At 54.8% G+C, this 17,169-nt stretch overlaps 1 protein-coding gene across 1 annotated transcript in view; it reads right to left on the bottom strand.

The window, feature by feature from the left end:
* The window catches only part of TCF7 (transcription factor 7), a 32,536-nt gene that overhangs the window by 14,212 nt on the left and 1,155 nt on the right, over positions 1–17,169 (bottom strand). The window contains 1 exon segment of the mRNA XM_074360669.1: positions 16,972–17,096. Within this exon segment, the coding sequence (XP_074216770.1) occupies positions 16,972–17,096 (125 nt within the window).

The raw sequence follows: 17,169 nt of genomic DNA, 5'->3' as shown, positions 1-17,169 counted from the left end.
TGCTTTACCCTAGAATTTTTAGGAGCAGGAGCCAGGGGCCTCTGAAGGTGGAAAGCTTCCTGGAAACCTCAGGGGCCTCTCTACCTTGATAGGTTCCCAAGACAGTGGTAGCCAGATCCTAAGCCTCATGGCACACAGGGAGCCTGAACCTCAGGGCCTACTCCCTTAGGAACCTGGGACCCTGGCGGGAGGCACTCCACCGTTTCCTGTCTAAGGGCATGAATGCCTGGATCTCCAGCCCAGTAGGAATGAACACCCTCCACAGGTCCTTCTGCACTAGGCGCTTTCAAGTCTAAACTTCTGCTTCAGAGAAGGCCCTGCCATCCACCCTTGGCTCTGGCTTGTCGGCCCCCCTGACTGTAAGCCTAGGCAGTGAAGTGGGCAGCTCTGACCCTTGGGAGCAGGGCCTGGGGTCCAAGGTGCCAGCTCCAGGAAGTCAGGTCCAAAGTCCCACTCTGCCCAGGGTGTGGGGAGTGTGGGGTGTCTGCTCCAAGTCAGGGAGAGGGTGATTCCACAGCATGTTTCTCAGCCAACCACCCTCCCTGGGGAGGGCTAGCTTTGGCCAGGAATCCCTGGAGAGCCCTCTGGCCCAAGGGACGGCTAGAGCTGAGCCTCCTTGACCAGGCTGGTGAAGCCTCATGTTGTAGCACCGCTCAGTCTAGACCTAGGAATCCAGCTCTGCCTACAGCCTCTGGCCTGGTATGTGTGTGTGTGACGGGCAGGGGGATGGCAGGCGGGGTGGGGGTGGTTTGTCTGGTGGACGGAGGGCTCACCCTGGCAACCAGCATTCCCTAGGAACTGGGGAAAAGCCTCATTAAACAGGAGTATGCAGCCAAACCACAGGAGAGGTGCCAGGTGGGCAGAACTAGGGCTGAGAGCCTGCCGGCAGCTGGAAGCCCTGAGGTGCCAGACTCCAGAGCAGGGCACTGATGGCCCGGCCAGTCCTTCCCACGTTCATGCAGGCTGCTTCTCCACCTCACTCCATAGACCCCCTCCGTGCCTGGTGGTGATAGCCAGGGGGAACTGACTGGTGCAGGGCCCCACGGCCCCCTCAGCCACTGGAACGTCCCGCTCCATGGCCCCAGCACAAGGCTGTCCCAGGGCTAGGCTGCCGAGACAACAGGGAGGAGTTGCCTGGGGCCTGGCCTGTGTACGGGGAGCCCCTCCTCTCCTCCTCCAATGGTGACTGTGCCCAACCTCCAAGGGATGGAGGCAGGCCTGGATTGATTGTCCCCACCGGTCCCTGAGCATCTCGATGGCACAACTTCATCTCCCTTACCTCTGAGGGCAGAGTGCCAAGCACAGAGCTGGGCACTCAGTAAGTGCTCACAGCATGGTAGGATGTGTAAACGAACGGAAGACTCAATAGCAGTCCATACTCCTTGCACAGGACACTCCAGGACCCCCGTTCTTGGCGTTTGTGTACAGTCCCTTTCCCCTGTACCCCTCCGGAGTGCAGGACTCTGAGGCCCTTGGACTGACTGCGAGGCCATGTCTGCCACAGCCTTAGCAGAGGCGGTCCTTCCTGCACTGGCACTGCTCTTACTGCTCTTCCCCATGCCAGTTCAAAACCTATGGTCCCAAAGGCGGTCCTCGTCCTTCTGGGATATTTTCATGAGCCCATGGCTGGAAATTCCTCATTCTGGTGCCCCAGCATGCCCTCCTTTTGTTGAGCAGGCTGGAGCCAGGAAGGGGCCCTAGGGCAGGGCTGGGCAGGAGGAGGAAATGAGGGACTCCTGAGGTAGGTCTCCTCTGCTCTGAAGTCGAGCTGGGGCCTGGCTGGGCTGCTCCCGCCTCCCTCTCCCCACCCCCCAACCCCACTTCCTGCAGGCTCAGGTGAAAAATAAACACAGTCGGCATTTTCCCTGCAGACCGCAGAGGTCTGCTCACAGGCTGTGTGCACCCTGAAAGCCCTTGCCACCGCCAGCAGAGAAACTCCCTCGCCTCTGACGGTTGACTCTAAAAACCCCCAAATGCTTGAGCCCCACAACACTTTCCCAGCGAAGAAAGTTGCCGCTTCCTCTGGCCTCAAGCCTGGGGGATGGGGAGCGTGGGAGGCCTGACATGGCCCTCCCAAGGCGGCCTCCCCTTGGCAGGGGACTGTGCCAGAAGCACCCCCTCCACTAACACACACTCACACATACACACACTGCACCAGAAATCGCAGTTGATCACTATCAGCAGAAACATTCAATCAGGATTTATTTACTAAGCTTCTACTATGTATCAGGCAAAAGAATGTTTCAGACCAAGGGAACAGCTTCTATTAATGACAGCTGATTTTTTGCCATATGCTAGACATAGTTCTGAGTGCCTTACAGAGTTTAACTCATACACTCCTAAAATAAACCTATGACATAGGTATAATTATTATCCTCATTTGATAGATGAAGAAACTGAGGCACAGAGATGTTACAGAGCTTGCTCAAGGTCACACAGCTCATAGTGGCAGAGTTGACATTCCACCCATTGTACTGCAAAAGCCCTATGGTCACTGTGGACAGAAAAGGGGGGAGCAGGGGCCAGGGGGTCCCGGTCCTAAATTCAGTCTCTCCCTTCTTCAACCTAGTTGGTCAGACCCTTGGACTGCGAGGCCATGTGCTTTCCTGACCCTATAAATGCTTCAGCAGGCTCTGGGACCCTGGGGTTGGGGTTCTAGCCATACCCCATGCCTGCCCGCCAGGGCTGCTGACACTGGCAGCTTGCCTGATGGTGATAGTTGGACATGGCCTGCATGTCCCCAGCCCACATCTCCCCTGCTCACCATGGCACAACTACACACTAGTCATGCCCAAACAACACAGGCCTGCTTCCTTCTTACCCAGGTATCCAGCTCTTCTTTGCCTCACCGCCTTTACCCGCCCCTTCCGCCTTCCCCTCCCAACTTCCCATACTTCCTCCTGCTCTTTGCCAGACTGGTTCCTTCTCATCCTGACCTCAGTCTAAGGACCACTTCCTGGGAAAGGACGTGACCTGGATGGGGTTCCACAGGCCCAGCAGGCAGAGATGTCCACTTGGTGCAGAGGTTGGCTTGGGGGTCCTGGAGGGCAGAATCAGCTTGTTAGTCATCTCTGCCTCTCCAGGTTCTGTATTTGGCATGTTCACTAAGACTTGTTGAATGAAGGCCTCTAGAATCCCTGGTGCCCCAGAACCTCTGCATGCCCACCCGCTCATCTGCGGTGAAGCTGCCTTCAGTCTCTCAGCTCCTGCCTGGGGGGGTGGGGGTTGTTTCTGATGGCTGCTCTAGAGCTGGGGAAAGGCCCTTGGGGATGAGTCCACAGAAGGAGTGGCAGATCCACACCTGGAGCCACACAGAAAGGTGGGCTCTCCATAGTTATTATTCTCTCCACCAAGTGCACAGAGGTGAAACTAAGTATTGTAAATGTCACATGTGACAACCCATTTGAGGCAGGCATTATCATTCCAATTTTACACATGAGGGAAATGAAGCTCAGTGGTGCTGAGGTTTCCCATACACTGTCCTCCATCAGCTCAGTGCTGCGGACCCCTTTAAGGGCTCTCAGGGTCTTCAGTGCTGCAAGACAGCTACTCTCTCATCCCTCCCCTCCTCTCCCTCGGTGCCCCAGACACTGAGGGCTGCTGGCCCCAAGGGCCATGCTGTTCCCTCCGCCTGAACAACTCTCCCCCCATTTGCTGGGCCCTCCAAGTTGAGTCTCCAGCAGTATGGGTGGGGCCCAATGTGAGCCGGTGTTTATGTGGCAGCGCTGGGGCTGGCTGGGGCTGGCTGGGGCTGGGCACAGGGTCACAGCAGTACACAGGAAGCTGGGAGGAGCTGGGACCACTGCAAGGAGTCAGGGATATCCTGCCTGGCACCTGAGACCCCATGTTACCTCCTACTCCATCTCTTCCTTCCTGCAATACCTTGGTAGTCAGAACTGACCAAAGCCAGGGCCACCACTAATTCATGTGGTGCCTTTGTGCTAAGTAGAAAAAGTACCCCTTCCTCTGAAGACATACCTGAACTCACACCAGGGCACGCAGCTTGAGAAGCATGGTGCCAGCTGGGTTTCAGCTCCTTGGCCCAGCTCCCCTGCACAACCCTACACAGTGGCCCAGCTCAGAAGGCCCTCTCCAGTTCTCACTTCTCCTCCTTGCATTGCCAGGAGCCAGGCTTATCAGCTCGCAGCCAGGCTCTATCCAAGGCCTGCCCCTGAGCATCTACTCTGGCCCTGATCAGTTCCTCCAGACTCTTCTCCCAGTTCCAGGGCCCACCACATTTCCCCCGGCCTCTGTCTGGAGCTGGCGATCCACTGTCTAGCACCAACAGTGCTTAAGTACCAAGGAATCTGGCCAGTTGCTGAGTGGGAAGCTCCCTCAAGGCATGGAACCACGGGAATGAACTTCCCAGAAGGAGGCAGTTCCCCTTTCCAAAGGGGATTCACCTGCATATCAGCCAGGCCTTGATTTGTGGGCTGCTGCAGGTACACCCTAGCTGGGCTCGTGCCCTTTTATCCCCAGCCCCTCTCTCTGGGCCCTGCTGCCCAGGACATGGTGCTCTCCCCAGGTTGATCCTCAAGCTCCCCGCCCACAGCGTGCCGGATGCCTTGTGCCAGACGCCCACCACAGGGCATGGAGCCGTGGCTGTTGGCCAGCTGAGATGGAGGGCTGGGGGATGGCTGGGCCACACCCTTGTGGACCAGGAGACTCCAGCCCTGTCTGCCAGCATAGGACTGTTGCCATGGATGCACAGAGCCCTGCCAGGTGAGTGTGGTCAGTCTATCAGCTGCCTGGCCTCGACATCAGATAACAGGTCCCTGCCACAGCAGAGGTGAGGATCTGAGTCCCTGCATGCAGCCCTGGCAAACCACAGGCGTGCTCTAGACCCAGCCCAGCTAGCGGAACCTCACTGAGCTGAGTGGCCTGGCCCACAGCCTCCAGTGGTTTCTATGCATTCGTTTACTTTTGTTTTCCTTCCTCCTCTTTGAGGTAAACGCCCCTCAGGACAGGATGTTTTTAGAGGAAAATGTAAGCTTCCGGGAGTTGCTGCAACCAAGCTGCTCGCTGATGCCACCGACAGTGTGTGGGGACTCTGCAGCAGCCCTGGGCTGGGCATCCCTCCCGCCCAGCAGTCGGTACCCAGTCCCTCAGCGCCCAGCCATCCAGGAGCCCACGTAGGCTGAGGCAGGCCGGGTACAACCGCCGCTCAGGCTGTGGATGGCAGTGTGGAAGGACACATTTGAGGAGTGCAGAGGTTTTGTTCCCCTGGGAGCAAAACCAAAAGGCTTTGTAAAAAAGCGTGAAGAAAGCGGCAGAGGAGCAGATTTAGAGATGGCAGCCCCCGTTATTGACAGCCTACTGCCGACACACCGCACACCTAGCAGAGTCCCGTCCCCCCACCAGAATCCCATCAGTCTTCCCAGCCGCATTGAGGCGTGTGTACAGATGAGGAAAGGGGAGCTTGGAGAGCTCAGATGACTCGCCCACGATCTCAGAGCAAGTAGAGACGGATCTGGACTTGAATCCAGCCCTTTGGGGTTCCTGGCCAGAGGTCTTTACCACTCAGTGACACCTCACAGGCCAGCTGGTAGCCTGCCAGCATGGAGACTACATGTGGTCCCAGGAGCCACGGTTGCCGGATTCCCCCTCCCTCCGCATTAAGACCTCCCCCTACCCAGGACCTGGGATCACTGATTTTGCCAGCAACACCCTGCAATAATCTTTCTTGGAAAAAATTGTCTAACAGCATAGCTCTGACCTCCACCAGCCCTATGTGAAAGGTGTCTTCACCCTGCCCTCATAGGGGGTGGTTTTGGTTCTCAGTTGTAAATGACTAAAGGAGCCATGAGAAGTCATTCTTCCCACAAGATCTGGCCTCTGTTCTCCTCCTCCACATGCAAGGCGGGGTGGGACAGCCACTGGCAGCTGGGGTGGCTCTCACCAGGGCTTGACAGAGTAAGTGTGCTGCCTAGGGGTGGAAGCTGGGAGAGCCCCGGCAGGGCCCGGAGAGAGGGAGGCTGAGGAGGCTAAGGTTCAGCAGTGGCTCGAGGGTGTGAGGGAGAGGAGGCTTGGAGGTCTCATCTGAGCCCTCGCTCTGCATTCCTGTCCTGACTGATTCCAGCCAGCTTCCGAGGAGCAAAGACCAGATGGGGGTCTCTGAGTTACCTGGTCTGTTCAGCTGCCTGTACCAGCCCCAGGAGGACAGTTCTGCCCTGGGGCCATGGTCAGGAAGCTTACTTGGTCTAATCCTTGCAGCTATTGCCAGTTAAGGCCCTTGTGGCTCTGCCTGGGCTCAGTCCAAGGGAAACAAGGCAAAGAGTGGAAAGGGGTTGCTGGAGGCTTCGAGCCCCAGAATGCTCCCACCCAAGCCCCTCATGCCCAGTGTAAGCAGAGGGAGGAGGGCAGGGCTGCTCCAACTGCCACAGGGGCCCTCTTGAGGTGGAGCCCCCTAATGAGGTTGAGTTAGGGGACTCACCAAACAGCTCTTACAGATACACACCTGGGTCTAACAGTATAAAAGTACAGGGGAGAGGGCAAAATACCAAATTCCTGGGGGGTAAGAAGTGGGGATGAATGGGACAGGGGAGCCAAGGGGACCCAGGTGCTGCTATAAAACCTAATTTTTCAAAAATGAATGGCTAGATATATTGCCTGCAAGGCCAGATAGCATGGGGTAAGGGCAGGAACACAAAGGCAGATGCCTGAGTTCACATCTCTCCTCCAGCACTTACAAGGTACAAGTCTTTGCATGCTTTGTGTTCAATGTCCGTATCTCATGGGGACTGAATGAAGTAATATTTGTGTCTGCTAATATTTTTTAAATTAATGAAGAAAAAAACAAAAGATGAAGGCAAGCATGTCCCTAGACCAAGCCTTTTCAGGGAAGCCAGCCTTTGTGCTAGTCCGAGGCTACTGGCCCTCGATTTCCTTTGGGCTACTGTCTGATTGTTGTCAGGCCAAATTCCTGAGCTCCTGACTGGCCTTCAATGACCAGAGCTGAGGGGTGGGGTTGGGAAGTGCAGATGAGGGTAGAAGAAGAAACTCTCAAAATGCCCCAGCTAGGCCAACAGGCGGCTCTGGTTCCCAAACAACTTTCCTGTGGGGGATGGAGGGAGGACACCTATATCCAGGGACGCTCTCAGATTCCTCAGTCCAGCCATTCCCATCGCCTCAGGGCCTAGGACACCCTCTAGCCCATCCCTGGACCACAAAGAGGAGGGCACCTGGCCCAAAGAAGTCAAAGAGTGGGCGCCAAGCTAAGCCAGGACCAGGACCAGAGTTAGAAAGGACTCCATCTATACATAGTTCTTACCTGTCCTTGCATCATGCGTCACAACTGAGGTAATCTTAAATGTCATTTATAAACACCTTTCCAAGTAGTATTTATTCTGGAAGCCCTGAGCTCCTGCTTTCAACCAAGAAACACAGCCCTTTTGGCCCTAAGAGCCCTGCTCTTGCCAGGCATCTGGTCCAGCCCTGACCCAGGCCCAGAGCTCTGAGGTCATGACCAGGAGTGCAGTAAGGGCCAAGTCTTTCTTTGAGGCCAGAGAAAGCCAGCTCATGAACCAAACAGGAATGGAAGTAATGCTCAGCTTTGCAGCCTGCAATGCCTTCAGCTCCACACATTTGAGAGCAAAGGGGCAGAGCATGGGATTTGGGGTAAAACAGACCTGTGTCCAAGTCCTGACTCTGCCAGATACTAGCACGTTCTTAACCTCTCTGAGTCTCAGTTTCCCCACCTGTAAAACGAGAGCAATAATAGTATCTACTTTCCCGGCTTCTTGTAGGGCCCTTGATACTGGGATTAAAAGTCCCTAGCACGGGTCTGGCACTTGGGAAGTTCTCAACACATGCACTGTTGTTGTGGCTGTGTTTATTCTTTCAACAACTGTTTACGAGCACCTACTTCGTGTCACACCCTGTGCTGACCATTGAGATTCCAGCAGTGATAAGGACAGATGTGGTCCTGGCCCTGTAGATCCCTTCCAGCCCTTGTGATCCAAACTACCATCTCTTAAACCCCCACCTCAGCATGGCCATCAGCCCTGTGGCCTTAGCAATCCCAGCTTCATCTCTGGACTGTGGCCCCCCCAGCCCCACCCACGAGGTTGCCCACCACAGCTGGGAGGCTCCCTGGCTGCATACTGCTTCAAAGCCTGCCAGCAAGCTCTGGGGGGGCTGCTGCAGCCCAGCTTACACTCAGGGCCACCCTGCCTGGATCCGGGCTGTACCCAGCAGAGACCTCACTGCTGCTGCTGCAAAGCTCTCCACATGCTGCTGCTCAGCATCCCTGAGGGCCCACCCACCCTCTGCCTGCCTGGCCACCGGGCCAGCCACAGAGCCATCTGATTTGAATGAAACTTCAAACTTAATGACTTTCATGCTGGTTATTTAAAATGCAATGTAATTTTCTTAAACACCCTATTATTTCCTTTGATAGCTACAAAGCTTCCCCCAATCCCATAAGCATGTTTATTTTTAGGGAAAAGAGTGGTTTGCAGTTGGTCATAGAGACCATAGGGAGAGGGAGCCCACAGAAAGTAGGGCAGAGTCAACCCAAGCAGCCTGGAGACCCACAGCTGCCCTGCCTTCCTGCTGGGGCAGATTCTCCACCAACACCACAGGATCCCAGGCAGGACCCTGCCCTTTTCACACCAGCACATCAGCCAGTGGCCCTCCTCCTCACCATGTCACGGTGGCCAAGTCCCGCATCCTGTGCTCATCCTCTGCAAGGCCCCAGGGTCCTCATCTGTAAGATGGTTCCACTGGCTTCCCAACAAGCTTCCCACAGACAGGCGAGGCATGTATGGGGCTGGGGAAGGGGTCCTGGGGCTACTGACACACCCTCAGCCGCCTCTTCCTGGCTCCTCCAGACATTCTGCCCTGGGTAAGGCCTTGGGGCCTGAAGCCTAGACCAGCTAGATGAGATCTGTACCCAGATAAAGTGGCCCTAGGCAGTGGCTGCCCACACTGGGAGGGTGAGTGGGTGTGGCCCTGCCAGTAGGGGCTCCCTGGCAAGGGAGGTGGCCTGGTGGTGGGTGTGCGTGCAGAGGTCAGCTGAACCCCGCCAATGCGGAGCGTTCTCTGGGAGTGGTTATTTTTAGATCTCAGGCTTTCATGTGGCCAAATGATGTGGAGTTTACAAAGCATTGGTAATGCATTTCAGAAGGCGGCCCAGCAGACTGGGAAGCTGGGCCTACTGCCACCAGAGCCAGGTCAGAGTTAGTCAGAATACCCTCAGCTGGACTCTTGTCACCTGTCCCTCCCTCCCCACAATTCCTTCTTGCCTGGTGGGGAGGCTGGGCAATGCCCAACACAGCCCCAACTGAGGCCCACCCGAGGCCCACCCAAACCTCTTCCGCAGACACTTATCTGAACCAAAGAAATACTCATGGCCAGGAATCCCCACTCTCATTTACAGAAGAAAACTGAGTCCTAGAGAGGTTAACATTTGCTTGAGGTCACACAGCCAGGGCAAGAGGTGCCCTTGGTCCCTGGCTTCCTTCCATTACAGCCCCCTCCTATCATGGGCAAACTGGGCTTTTTGGGAGAGGCTGACTGGCCACCCCTGGCCCAGTAAACAGGGGCCAAGATCCTGGATTCGTGACCCTGTAGAGAGACTGAGGGTCAAAAGAAATAAATGATAACACTAAACTTCCCCCTCCGAGGCACTCTTGCCTTGCATGTGCCAGCTGGCTCCAGTCTCCCCTGCCCAGAGCCCACCTCCACCTTGGCCCTGCTCGCACTTCTCCAATCACCACTGCGCCTCCTAGCATCTACCTGCCCCAGCTGCTGGCTCTGCCTGCCTCACCCTCTATGTCCAACTCAAACCATCTGCTGGTGGGCACCATCCTGCCCTTCACTGCCTGTGTCCACTAGCCACTCCCAGGCTCTGGAATCAGCAGCGCCTGAGAATGAGGGTCACAGCCTCACAGACTGTGGGCCTCAAGCAGCCCTTCTGATGACGAAGAACATATTAATTTCTGCCTCTCCTCCTCTGCTTAAACTATCCTCCAACCTAGAGCGTCCTCCCACTATCACCTTCACAGGTTCTGGGCCAGCTGGAATTCTCCCCTGGTTGCCCACACTGGTCTCTCTCACTCCCCAGTACCCCTCATCCAGTGTGGCCGACTGTGAGCCTCATGAACAGTCTCTTTGCTTTGCCAGAACTGAGTTCTACGGGGGCAGAGGCAGCCATCCCCTCTGTGTTCAGCCAAAGCCAAGCACATGTGGGGCTCAGTAAATACCAGTGAGGGGTCTGGACAAGGATTCTAAATAGAGCTGGCACTAAGTCGTCAACCAGCTGAGGGCCGGGTGGGCCAGACAGCTATCCTCTTTGCCCTGCCCCGGGGAAGCTGGCTACTGAGCTGAGGAAGGCAGAGCTTCGGGGTCATCGGTCCACCTCAGCTTCGGGAGTACTGCACCTGCCTGGCACAAGGGCCAGGTCCTTTACCAGGGCCATTCCCACCATGTTGACCATCCCTCCCACAGTGGCTTCCACTCATGAAGCTCCATTCCACAGCAACCCAAGGAGGTAGGAACCCTCACCACCTTGGTTTTTAGATGAGAAAACTAAGGTCCACAGGGGTCAACTTACCCAGGACCACTCAGCCAAGGAGCAGCAGATAGATAGGATATTTGAGGGTGGATCTTCCTACTCAATGCCTTCCCCTTCCACTCTGGCCTTTCTGTCCCCACCTACAGAAGGAGCCTTGTTACCCAAGGATCTGTGCACTGTACTGTTGGGGGGGGGTGCTGTGACCTGATAAAACACCTGTTTCCTCCAGTGGAGCCTTGTTTGTACACAGTGGCAGGAAGCAGCCCATCACAAGGTGTGAGGGAGTGTGACTGTAAGGCTTCAGGACCACAGCTGCCCGGGGAGGCTCAGAGGGAGGCTGTGGCTCCTCCTGCCCCACTCCATGTGGCTCTGTGCCCACCCTAATCCGTTCTGACCTCAGGAGTTATGCACATTGAAACCAGCGCCCCTGGAGCCCATTCTTACAGCCCAGCTAGACCTCCCTCCTACAGGGCCACAGGGTGGGTGTGGTCTCAGGAGATCCAGGAGGGTGCAGGCTGGGGCTGCTGATCGCCTTGGAGAGGGGATGGCCAAGTCCTCCCAGCTTCAACCCCACTCACACCTGAGTCTCGGGGTAGCCGGGGAGGTGGGCAGAGCTAGTATGGAGATTCCCGTTCACTGGTGGTGGAAGCTGGTTTGGTGAAACCCTGATAGGGTGGGGAAAGAACACCTGGCGATGACCCCAGGGCTCTCTGTCAGGCCCTCTACCCCGCTGAGCTGGAGGAGTGGACAAGTGGCCCTAAAACTGTAGCCCCTGAGGACAGGCGGGAGCAGGGGTCTGCAGGATGGGCCTCCTTCATCGCACTTTCCTGGCCGTGAAAGGCATCAGACAGGCCCCCTGAAACAAAGTCCCACCTTGGGAGCAGCTGAAGGGGCTGCAGATTTTCCAAATACCACAGCCAATACCACAGCCAATACCACATGGCCTTCCAAGTCAGGAAGGAATGCAAGTCAAAATTACTTTTAAGTCTCACTGCCCATCACGAACCTATTAAATGAACAACAAAAAGGGGAAACTTCAAGATGGCTGTGCTCAGACACTGCAAGGAACCTGCAGCAAACTGGGGACACAGGAAAGCAAAGCGCCTCAATTCCTCCTATCTCTCAAACCCATAATTCTCCATGAACATTATGCTCCAGGAAAATAATCAAAATGGAAACTATAGGGTGATTTGTACAGAGCATCATTCCCACTGGTAGAGAAGGCAACCTGTGAGCAAACTAGAAGCCACATGATGGAGAAATGAACAATAAAGATGAGGGAAACAAATAAAGCAGCTGAACACGGGCACTGCCTGGGGGCCTGCAAACATGCACCCCGATGCGGGGGCGGAGGAGCCGTGTGAAAAAAGCCCTGTGAGTGGTTCAGAGGCTAATGGCCATGAAGTTCTTTTCCCTTTTTTTTCTCTTACAAAATAGCTTAAGCACTTAACATCTTGTGTAAAGGGCTTCTGTATGGCTGAGGAAGGGGGGCCCCTTTCAGACAAATCTTGGGAGTGGTGGGAAAGGATTCTCAGGACGGGATGAGTGGCTATGGCTCCCAGCCTGGCCCCAGGAATAACACTTTTCCTCCCAAGAATCCCTGGGTGAGGTAGGGCATTGAGGACAGGGCCTGTACACCTGAATCCTAGCCCCAAACCCCATGGCCCAAAGTGGAGACAGCTCTATAGACAGGAGTCCACATGAAGCCTTCCTCCCACTGAGCCATTGCTGGTCCCAGGGGAGCCAGGACAGCAAGGGAAAGGGATCAGTCATGGCCAAACCTCCACCCCCAAGCCCAGGCCAAGCTGGCACCTAGCTGAGCACGTCCCTAGCACTGCTGCCTCCAGTCCTCACTCCAGCTCTGGGAGGAGGGCTTGTCAGTCCCATTGTGCAGATGAGGAAACTAAGGCTCAGAAGTCCAGAGCCTTCTGACAGAGGAACTGCCTTTGGCCTAAGCATGGCAAGTACATCATAGGGCAGTGCCAACCACCTTGGTCTGAAGAGCTGCCAGGGTGGGCAAGGCAACCAAGGCCCAGAGGGGACGGTGGAGGGTCCCACTTGAGTGGTCAGAAGCAGTCTCTCTGAGGAGGTGACATCTGGATAAGGCCAAAGTGAGGAATGAGAAGGCGGCAGCTATGTGAAGAGCTAGAGAGAACGGGAAGCCGTGGGACCCAGTGCAAAGGTGGAGAGATGGGAGAGAACCTGATGGCTGCAATAGCTGCTTTTTAGGGAGAGAGGAAGAGTCTGGTGCAGGCAAGGAGGGGAGGTTAGCAGGCGCTGGCCACCTGGGCACCCAGGCTGTGGTGAGTGGCTTGGATTTTACTCCAAGAGCAATGGAAGCCTCTACAGGGTTTAGTTTGGAGAGAGACAGGATCTGACTTATGTTTGGCTGTGCTGTGGAGCCTGGATTGGAGGTTAGGGTAGGGGTTACGGTGGGGACCCAAGTGGGGCAGAGGGACCAGGAGAAGGCTGTTCCTGCCCTCTAGGGGAGGGATGGTGGTGGCTTGGGCTGGAGGACGGCGACTAAAGAAGTGGAAGATTTGGGATGTTTGGAGGGGAGCTCAGGTGCCTGCCAGTCCCCTCTTTATCTGTCACACAGCTCTAACTCCTTCAGGAAGCTGCTCAGCGGACCCTCTGCCACAGCCCAAGTCGGGGACAGTTCTGCCCAGGACACGCTCAGCAGGGCCTTTTGTGACAAGACTCCTCTGGCCAGGGATCCAGGTCTATTCATCTGTCTCCTCTGCTCAGCTACACACTCCCAGAGGCAGAGGCTGGTTTTGGTCCGTCCAGTGCCCAGGCTGGTGCCAGACTCCCTCCTAACAGGCTTCACTCCAACCACAGGGCTGGTGACCAACCATCACTCACCCTAGCCAGCAAGGCCCTGCTGCTTGCTCTCGGAGGGGTGTGGAGGGCTGGGTGGGTGCATCTCTGCAGAGCTCCCCTGGACAGGCTGGCCATGCGTCAGCAGCACTTCCTTCCTTTGCTCAAGTCTTGCTCGTACCCTCACCTCCTGCTCCCCCAGGGCTCACTTGCACGGCCCTCACTTGGACCTCAGAATTTGGAATCAGGGACTGTGAGCCCGATGGCCAGGAACACAGAGATGAGTCCAATGCTTCAAGTGGCTCCTCCATACCAGAGCCCTTGGGACATGCCCAGACACCAGGACAGCAGTGGAGGTCAGGCATAGGGAAACAGCCCCCAGTAACTGCAAGAGCCAAAAGGCTCAGCTCAGCTCTTTTTTAAAAAATTGACATGTAATTCACATAACAAAATTCACCATTTTAAAATATACAATTCAGCAGCTTTTAGTATATTCACAAGGTTGTACAACTATCACCACTAATTCCAGAACATATTCATGACCCCAAAAAGAAACCCCACACCCATTAGCAGTTACTTCCCTTTCTCCTCTTCTCTCAGCCTCTGGCAGCCACAAATCTACTTTCTGTCTCTATGAATTGGCCTATTCTGGGCATCATCTAAATGGCAAAAGGCTCAGCAGCCTTCCAGGCCACAGGCTCCAAGCAGAGCCCATAGAAGGGGCCAGAAGCGCGACATCGCCTCATAACCTTTTTGAGATGAGGATGTGCACCAGACTGTCAGTTCAAGATTCTGAGTTTCTCTAAGGAGATGCCGTACTCACCCCAGAATCCCTCAAAGCCTAGCCCAGGAACAGCCCACAGCTCGTCCCGTTTCAATCTTAGAGCACAGCAAGCACAAAACAAGCAGTGGCTACTGGTCTAGGCCAGTAACTATGCAAGCCTACATGAGATGCCAGAGAAACGTTAGCCATGAAATAAACTTTAACCTAATTTCCCCTTTCTAAAACAGAGTTTGCAAGAAGCCAGGTACCAAAAAGCAGCAACCTTTTGGGCAAAATCTCCCTCTGCCTCCTGGCAGTTGGCTGTGAGGTGGTCATTCGCCCTGTTGCTCCTGGCCAAGGTTCGAATCTGCCTGCTTTGAGGCCTCCAACGTGGTAGCCACATGGGCATTCAACCCACAAGTGGATAAAGGGGTTCCTGGCATGGGTTCTCCCCACCGTCTGGGGAGGTCAAGTGATTTGAGCAGTTAGATTCTCTCAGAGAGGGCAAAAAGCAAAGGCAGGGTTGGGGGTAGCTAGTTCTAAGGCCCAAGGACAGTGGCTGGACAGCGTGTCATCTGTTCCCTGAAGATGGGCTGGGGGAAAGCACAGTTTCGGAAAAAACCTCCAAAGGTGGTTTTTCGTCAGGGCCCCTGCAAGGAGTTCCTGACCCCCATGAGAGTTTTCTTCATTCCAGATACTTGAACCCTAAATCACATGATAAATGTGCTTGAAAAACATGGGGTCAATTAATTTTGCTTTTTGAAACTCAACCATATTTTAAATGTTCACACAACTCTTCGAGTAACACAAGCAACTAAGCCTCTTACTTGCTACTCATTTGTAGCTATCAGATTTGCTTAAGAGGGTTCCCTACATTCATGTACACCTTCCTCACCCAGCATCTCCCCAACTTAGGCCCCCGCCTCCGTCCTTCTCCCCAGGCCCATGGAGCAGCTGATGCCAGGGCACAGAAAGTCAGCTCCAAAACCTGATGTCCCCCTGTGTTCCCAGAAGACAGGCAGTGGGAGGCTACAGCTGGGTGGGGAGGAGGACAAAGGGATTTGTCCCTATAAGAAAGGGTGTAACACACAAATGCATCTGCTGTAGCTTCAGAAAGATTCCAAAGTTGAACAAAATAAATGATTCAGGCCAGGGACATGGTGGTGTGCCTACCTCAGCCCTCACTTCTGACTGCTGTAGGCAGCCCTCCATCTGCCTAAACTTTGACCAGTGTAATCTAAAGGACACTGAATGGTCCCATCACCACACCCTTACGGAGAACCAGGCGCTGCCACTCTGGGCACTCTCCTACCACTTGCCCATGCTGTCTTTTCCCTGTGCCTCTGTGGACTCACAAGAGGCTGGAGGGAACCTGCCTTGCTAGGACTGTTTTGAGGCTTAGGCCTTTGGTCTAGTCATGGTTATCACAGTGACCCCAGCCCCCTGTCTAAACAACTCATCTGCTGTTGGTTGGGCAGTGGTGGGTTATGTCCCACCACTTGGCCTCGAATCTAAGGCTTTACATCTTGTAGGGGGCCCTGAAAACATCTTTGTTAAGTATCAGCTCATGCACTATAGAGATTTCTGGGGAGAGCTGCTATGTCAGGTGGCAAGGTCAGAAGACAAGCCCTTTCCCCCACAGAAGTGGAAAGAAGTACCCCATGATGGAGCCACCCCAGAGCAGAAAGCCAGACTGAACCCTCAACTAACATGTTCCTTTACAGATGGAGGAACAGGAGTCCAAAGGGCAAAGAGCTCATTTTAGTCAGCTGTCTGCCAGGTTTTCCATCCTGGGTTTCTGGAGGGAAGACATGATCCATTTTCTCATGTCCCACCAGCTTCAGCATGAAACAGCCTTCAGAACCAACGCTTCTCACTCCTGATCTGAAACAGCTGGGCAGTCACTCTCCGCCCTCTGGGTGACCCCCACCACTAGCTGTGTGAGCCTCCCACTGCTGGCCCCACCTGCACCAGGCCTACATTTGCTCCCAACACCCGCCCACCAGAGTCCCCAGACCTTTCATGTACTCTTGAAGCTCTAATCTCACCCCTGTTTGGGCCAACTGAACACGGTCTGAAACACTAATTTGAATTTTTTGTAAGCGCAGCTTTACTGCTCTAAGCACTCAGAATAGGCTCTTCACCCTTAGGTCATCTGCACCAAGGGGCAGAAAAGCATGGTTTCTAATGATCACGGAGTCTTTTCAAAGCACACGGTACTTAAACATATTTAATTTGCAAATTCATTAAACAGGCCTCTTACTGACACTACTGATTTGAAACACCTCTGCAAACCCGTCCTGGTGCATCTGAAACTAAGCCAGCTTCATAAAAACCTACTTTCCACACATTGCGTTTGGGCTCTTTCTCTAGCAAGGGCGCATTCATGCTAATAAGGACAGACGGAGTACAGCATGCTCCTCCTGCACCACCAGACCTGAAGCAGACCAGCTTTTCTGCCCATTCCTCCAAACACTGAGGCTTGGGACTTAGTGGGAGAATGCTAACAGCAAAGCTCACAGCTCCAACCGTACTGCGTCCACCACCCTCAGGAGGGGTGGGTGGTCTCAGCTTAAAAGTTCTCCAAGAAAACTCCACCCCAGCATCACCCAGCACCACAACAGGGCGCACACCTGCTTGTGAGCAAGCTGGGAAGACACAAGCCAACAGCTGGTGGAAAGGAGGGTGCCCAGGGCAGCCCTCCTCCCTTCAGGAAAGTTCTCCTTCTGGTTCAGATCCCACTAGAAGTGTTTGAGAAAAGAGAACAGAGTTGTCCTGTACCTATTTTGTTCTAGGCAGAGGTCACTTCTTGTCCATACCTGATCAAGGAGGCAGCAGGCACAAAGCAGGCTGGGCTGCTGGGGCCACTTACCAGCGGTGGCTGCGGCTGGGGATGTTGCCCTGCTCCCGAGGGGGGTGGGTAGTGCATGAGCAGATTGAAGGCGGAGTAGACGGTGTCTTTGTACATGCCGCTGGAGCACTCCGGAGCCTTCAGGCCTGGAAAAACCACAGCTGGTCAGACGCGCCAGCCGGGGTGGCTAGGCCAAAGGCTGTCCGTTCTCTCTCGAGA

The sequence above is a fragment of the Camelus bactrianus genome, chromosome 3, assembly GCF_048773025.1.
Source record: "Camelus bactrianus isolate YW-2024 breed Bactrian camel chromosome 3, ASM4877302v1, whole genome shotgun sequence".
Lineage (NCBI taxonomy): Eukaryota > Metazoa > Chordata > Mammalia > Artiodactyla > Camelidae > Camelus > Camelus bactrianus.
This window is presented reverse-complemented; position numbering and strand designations above follow the sequence as displayed.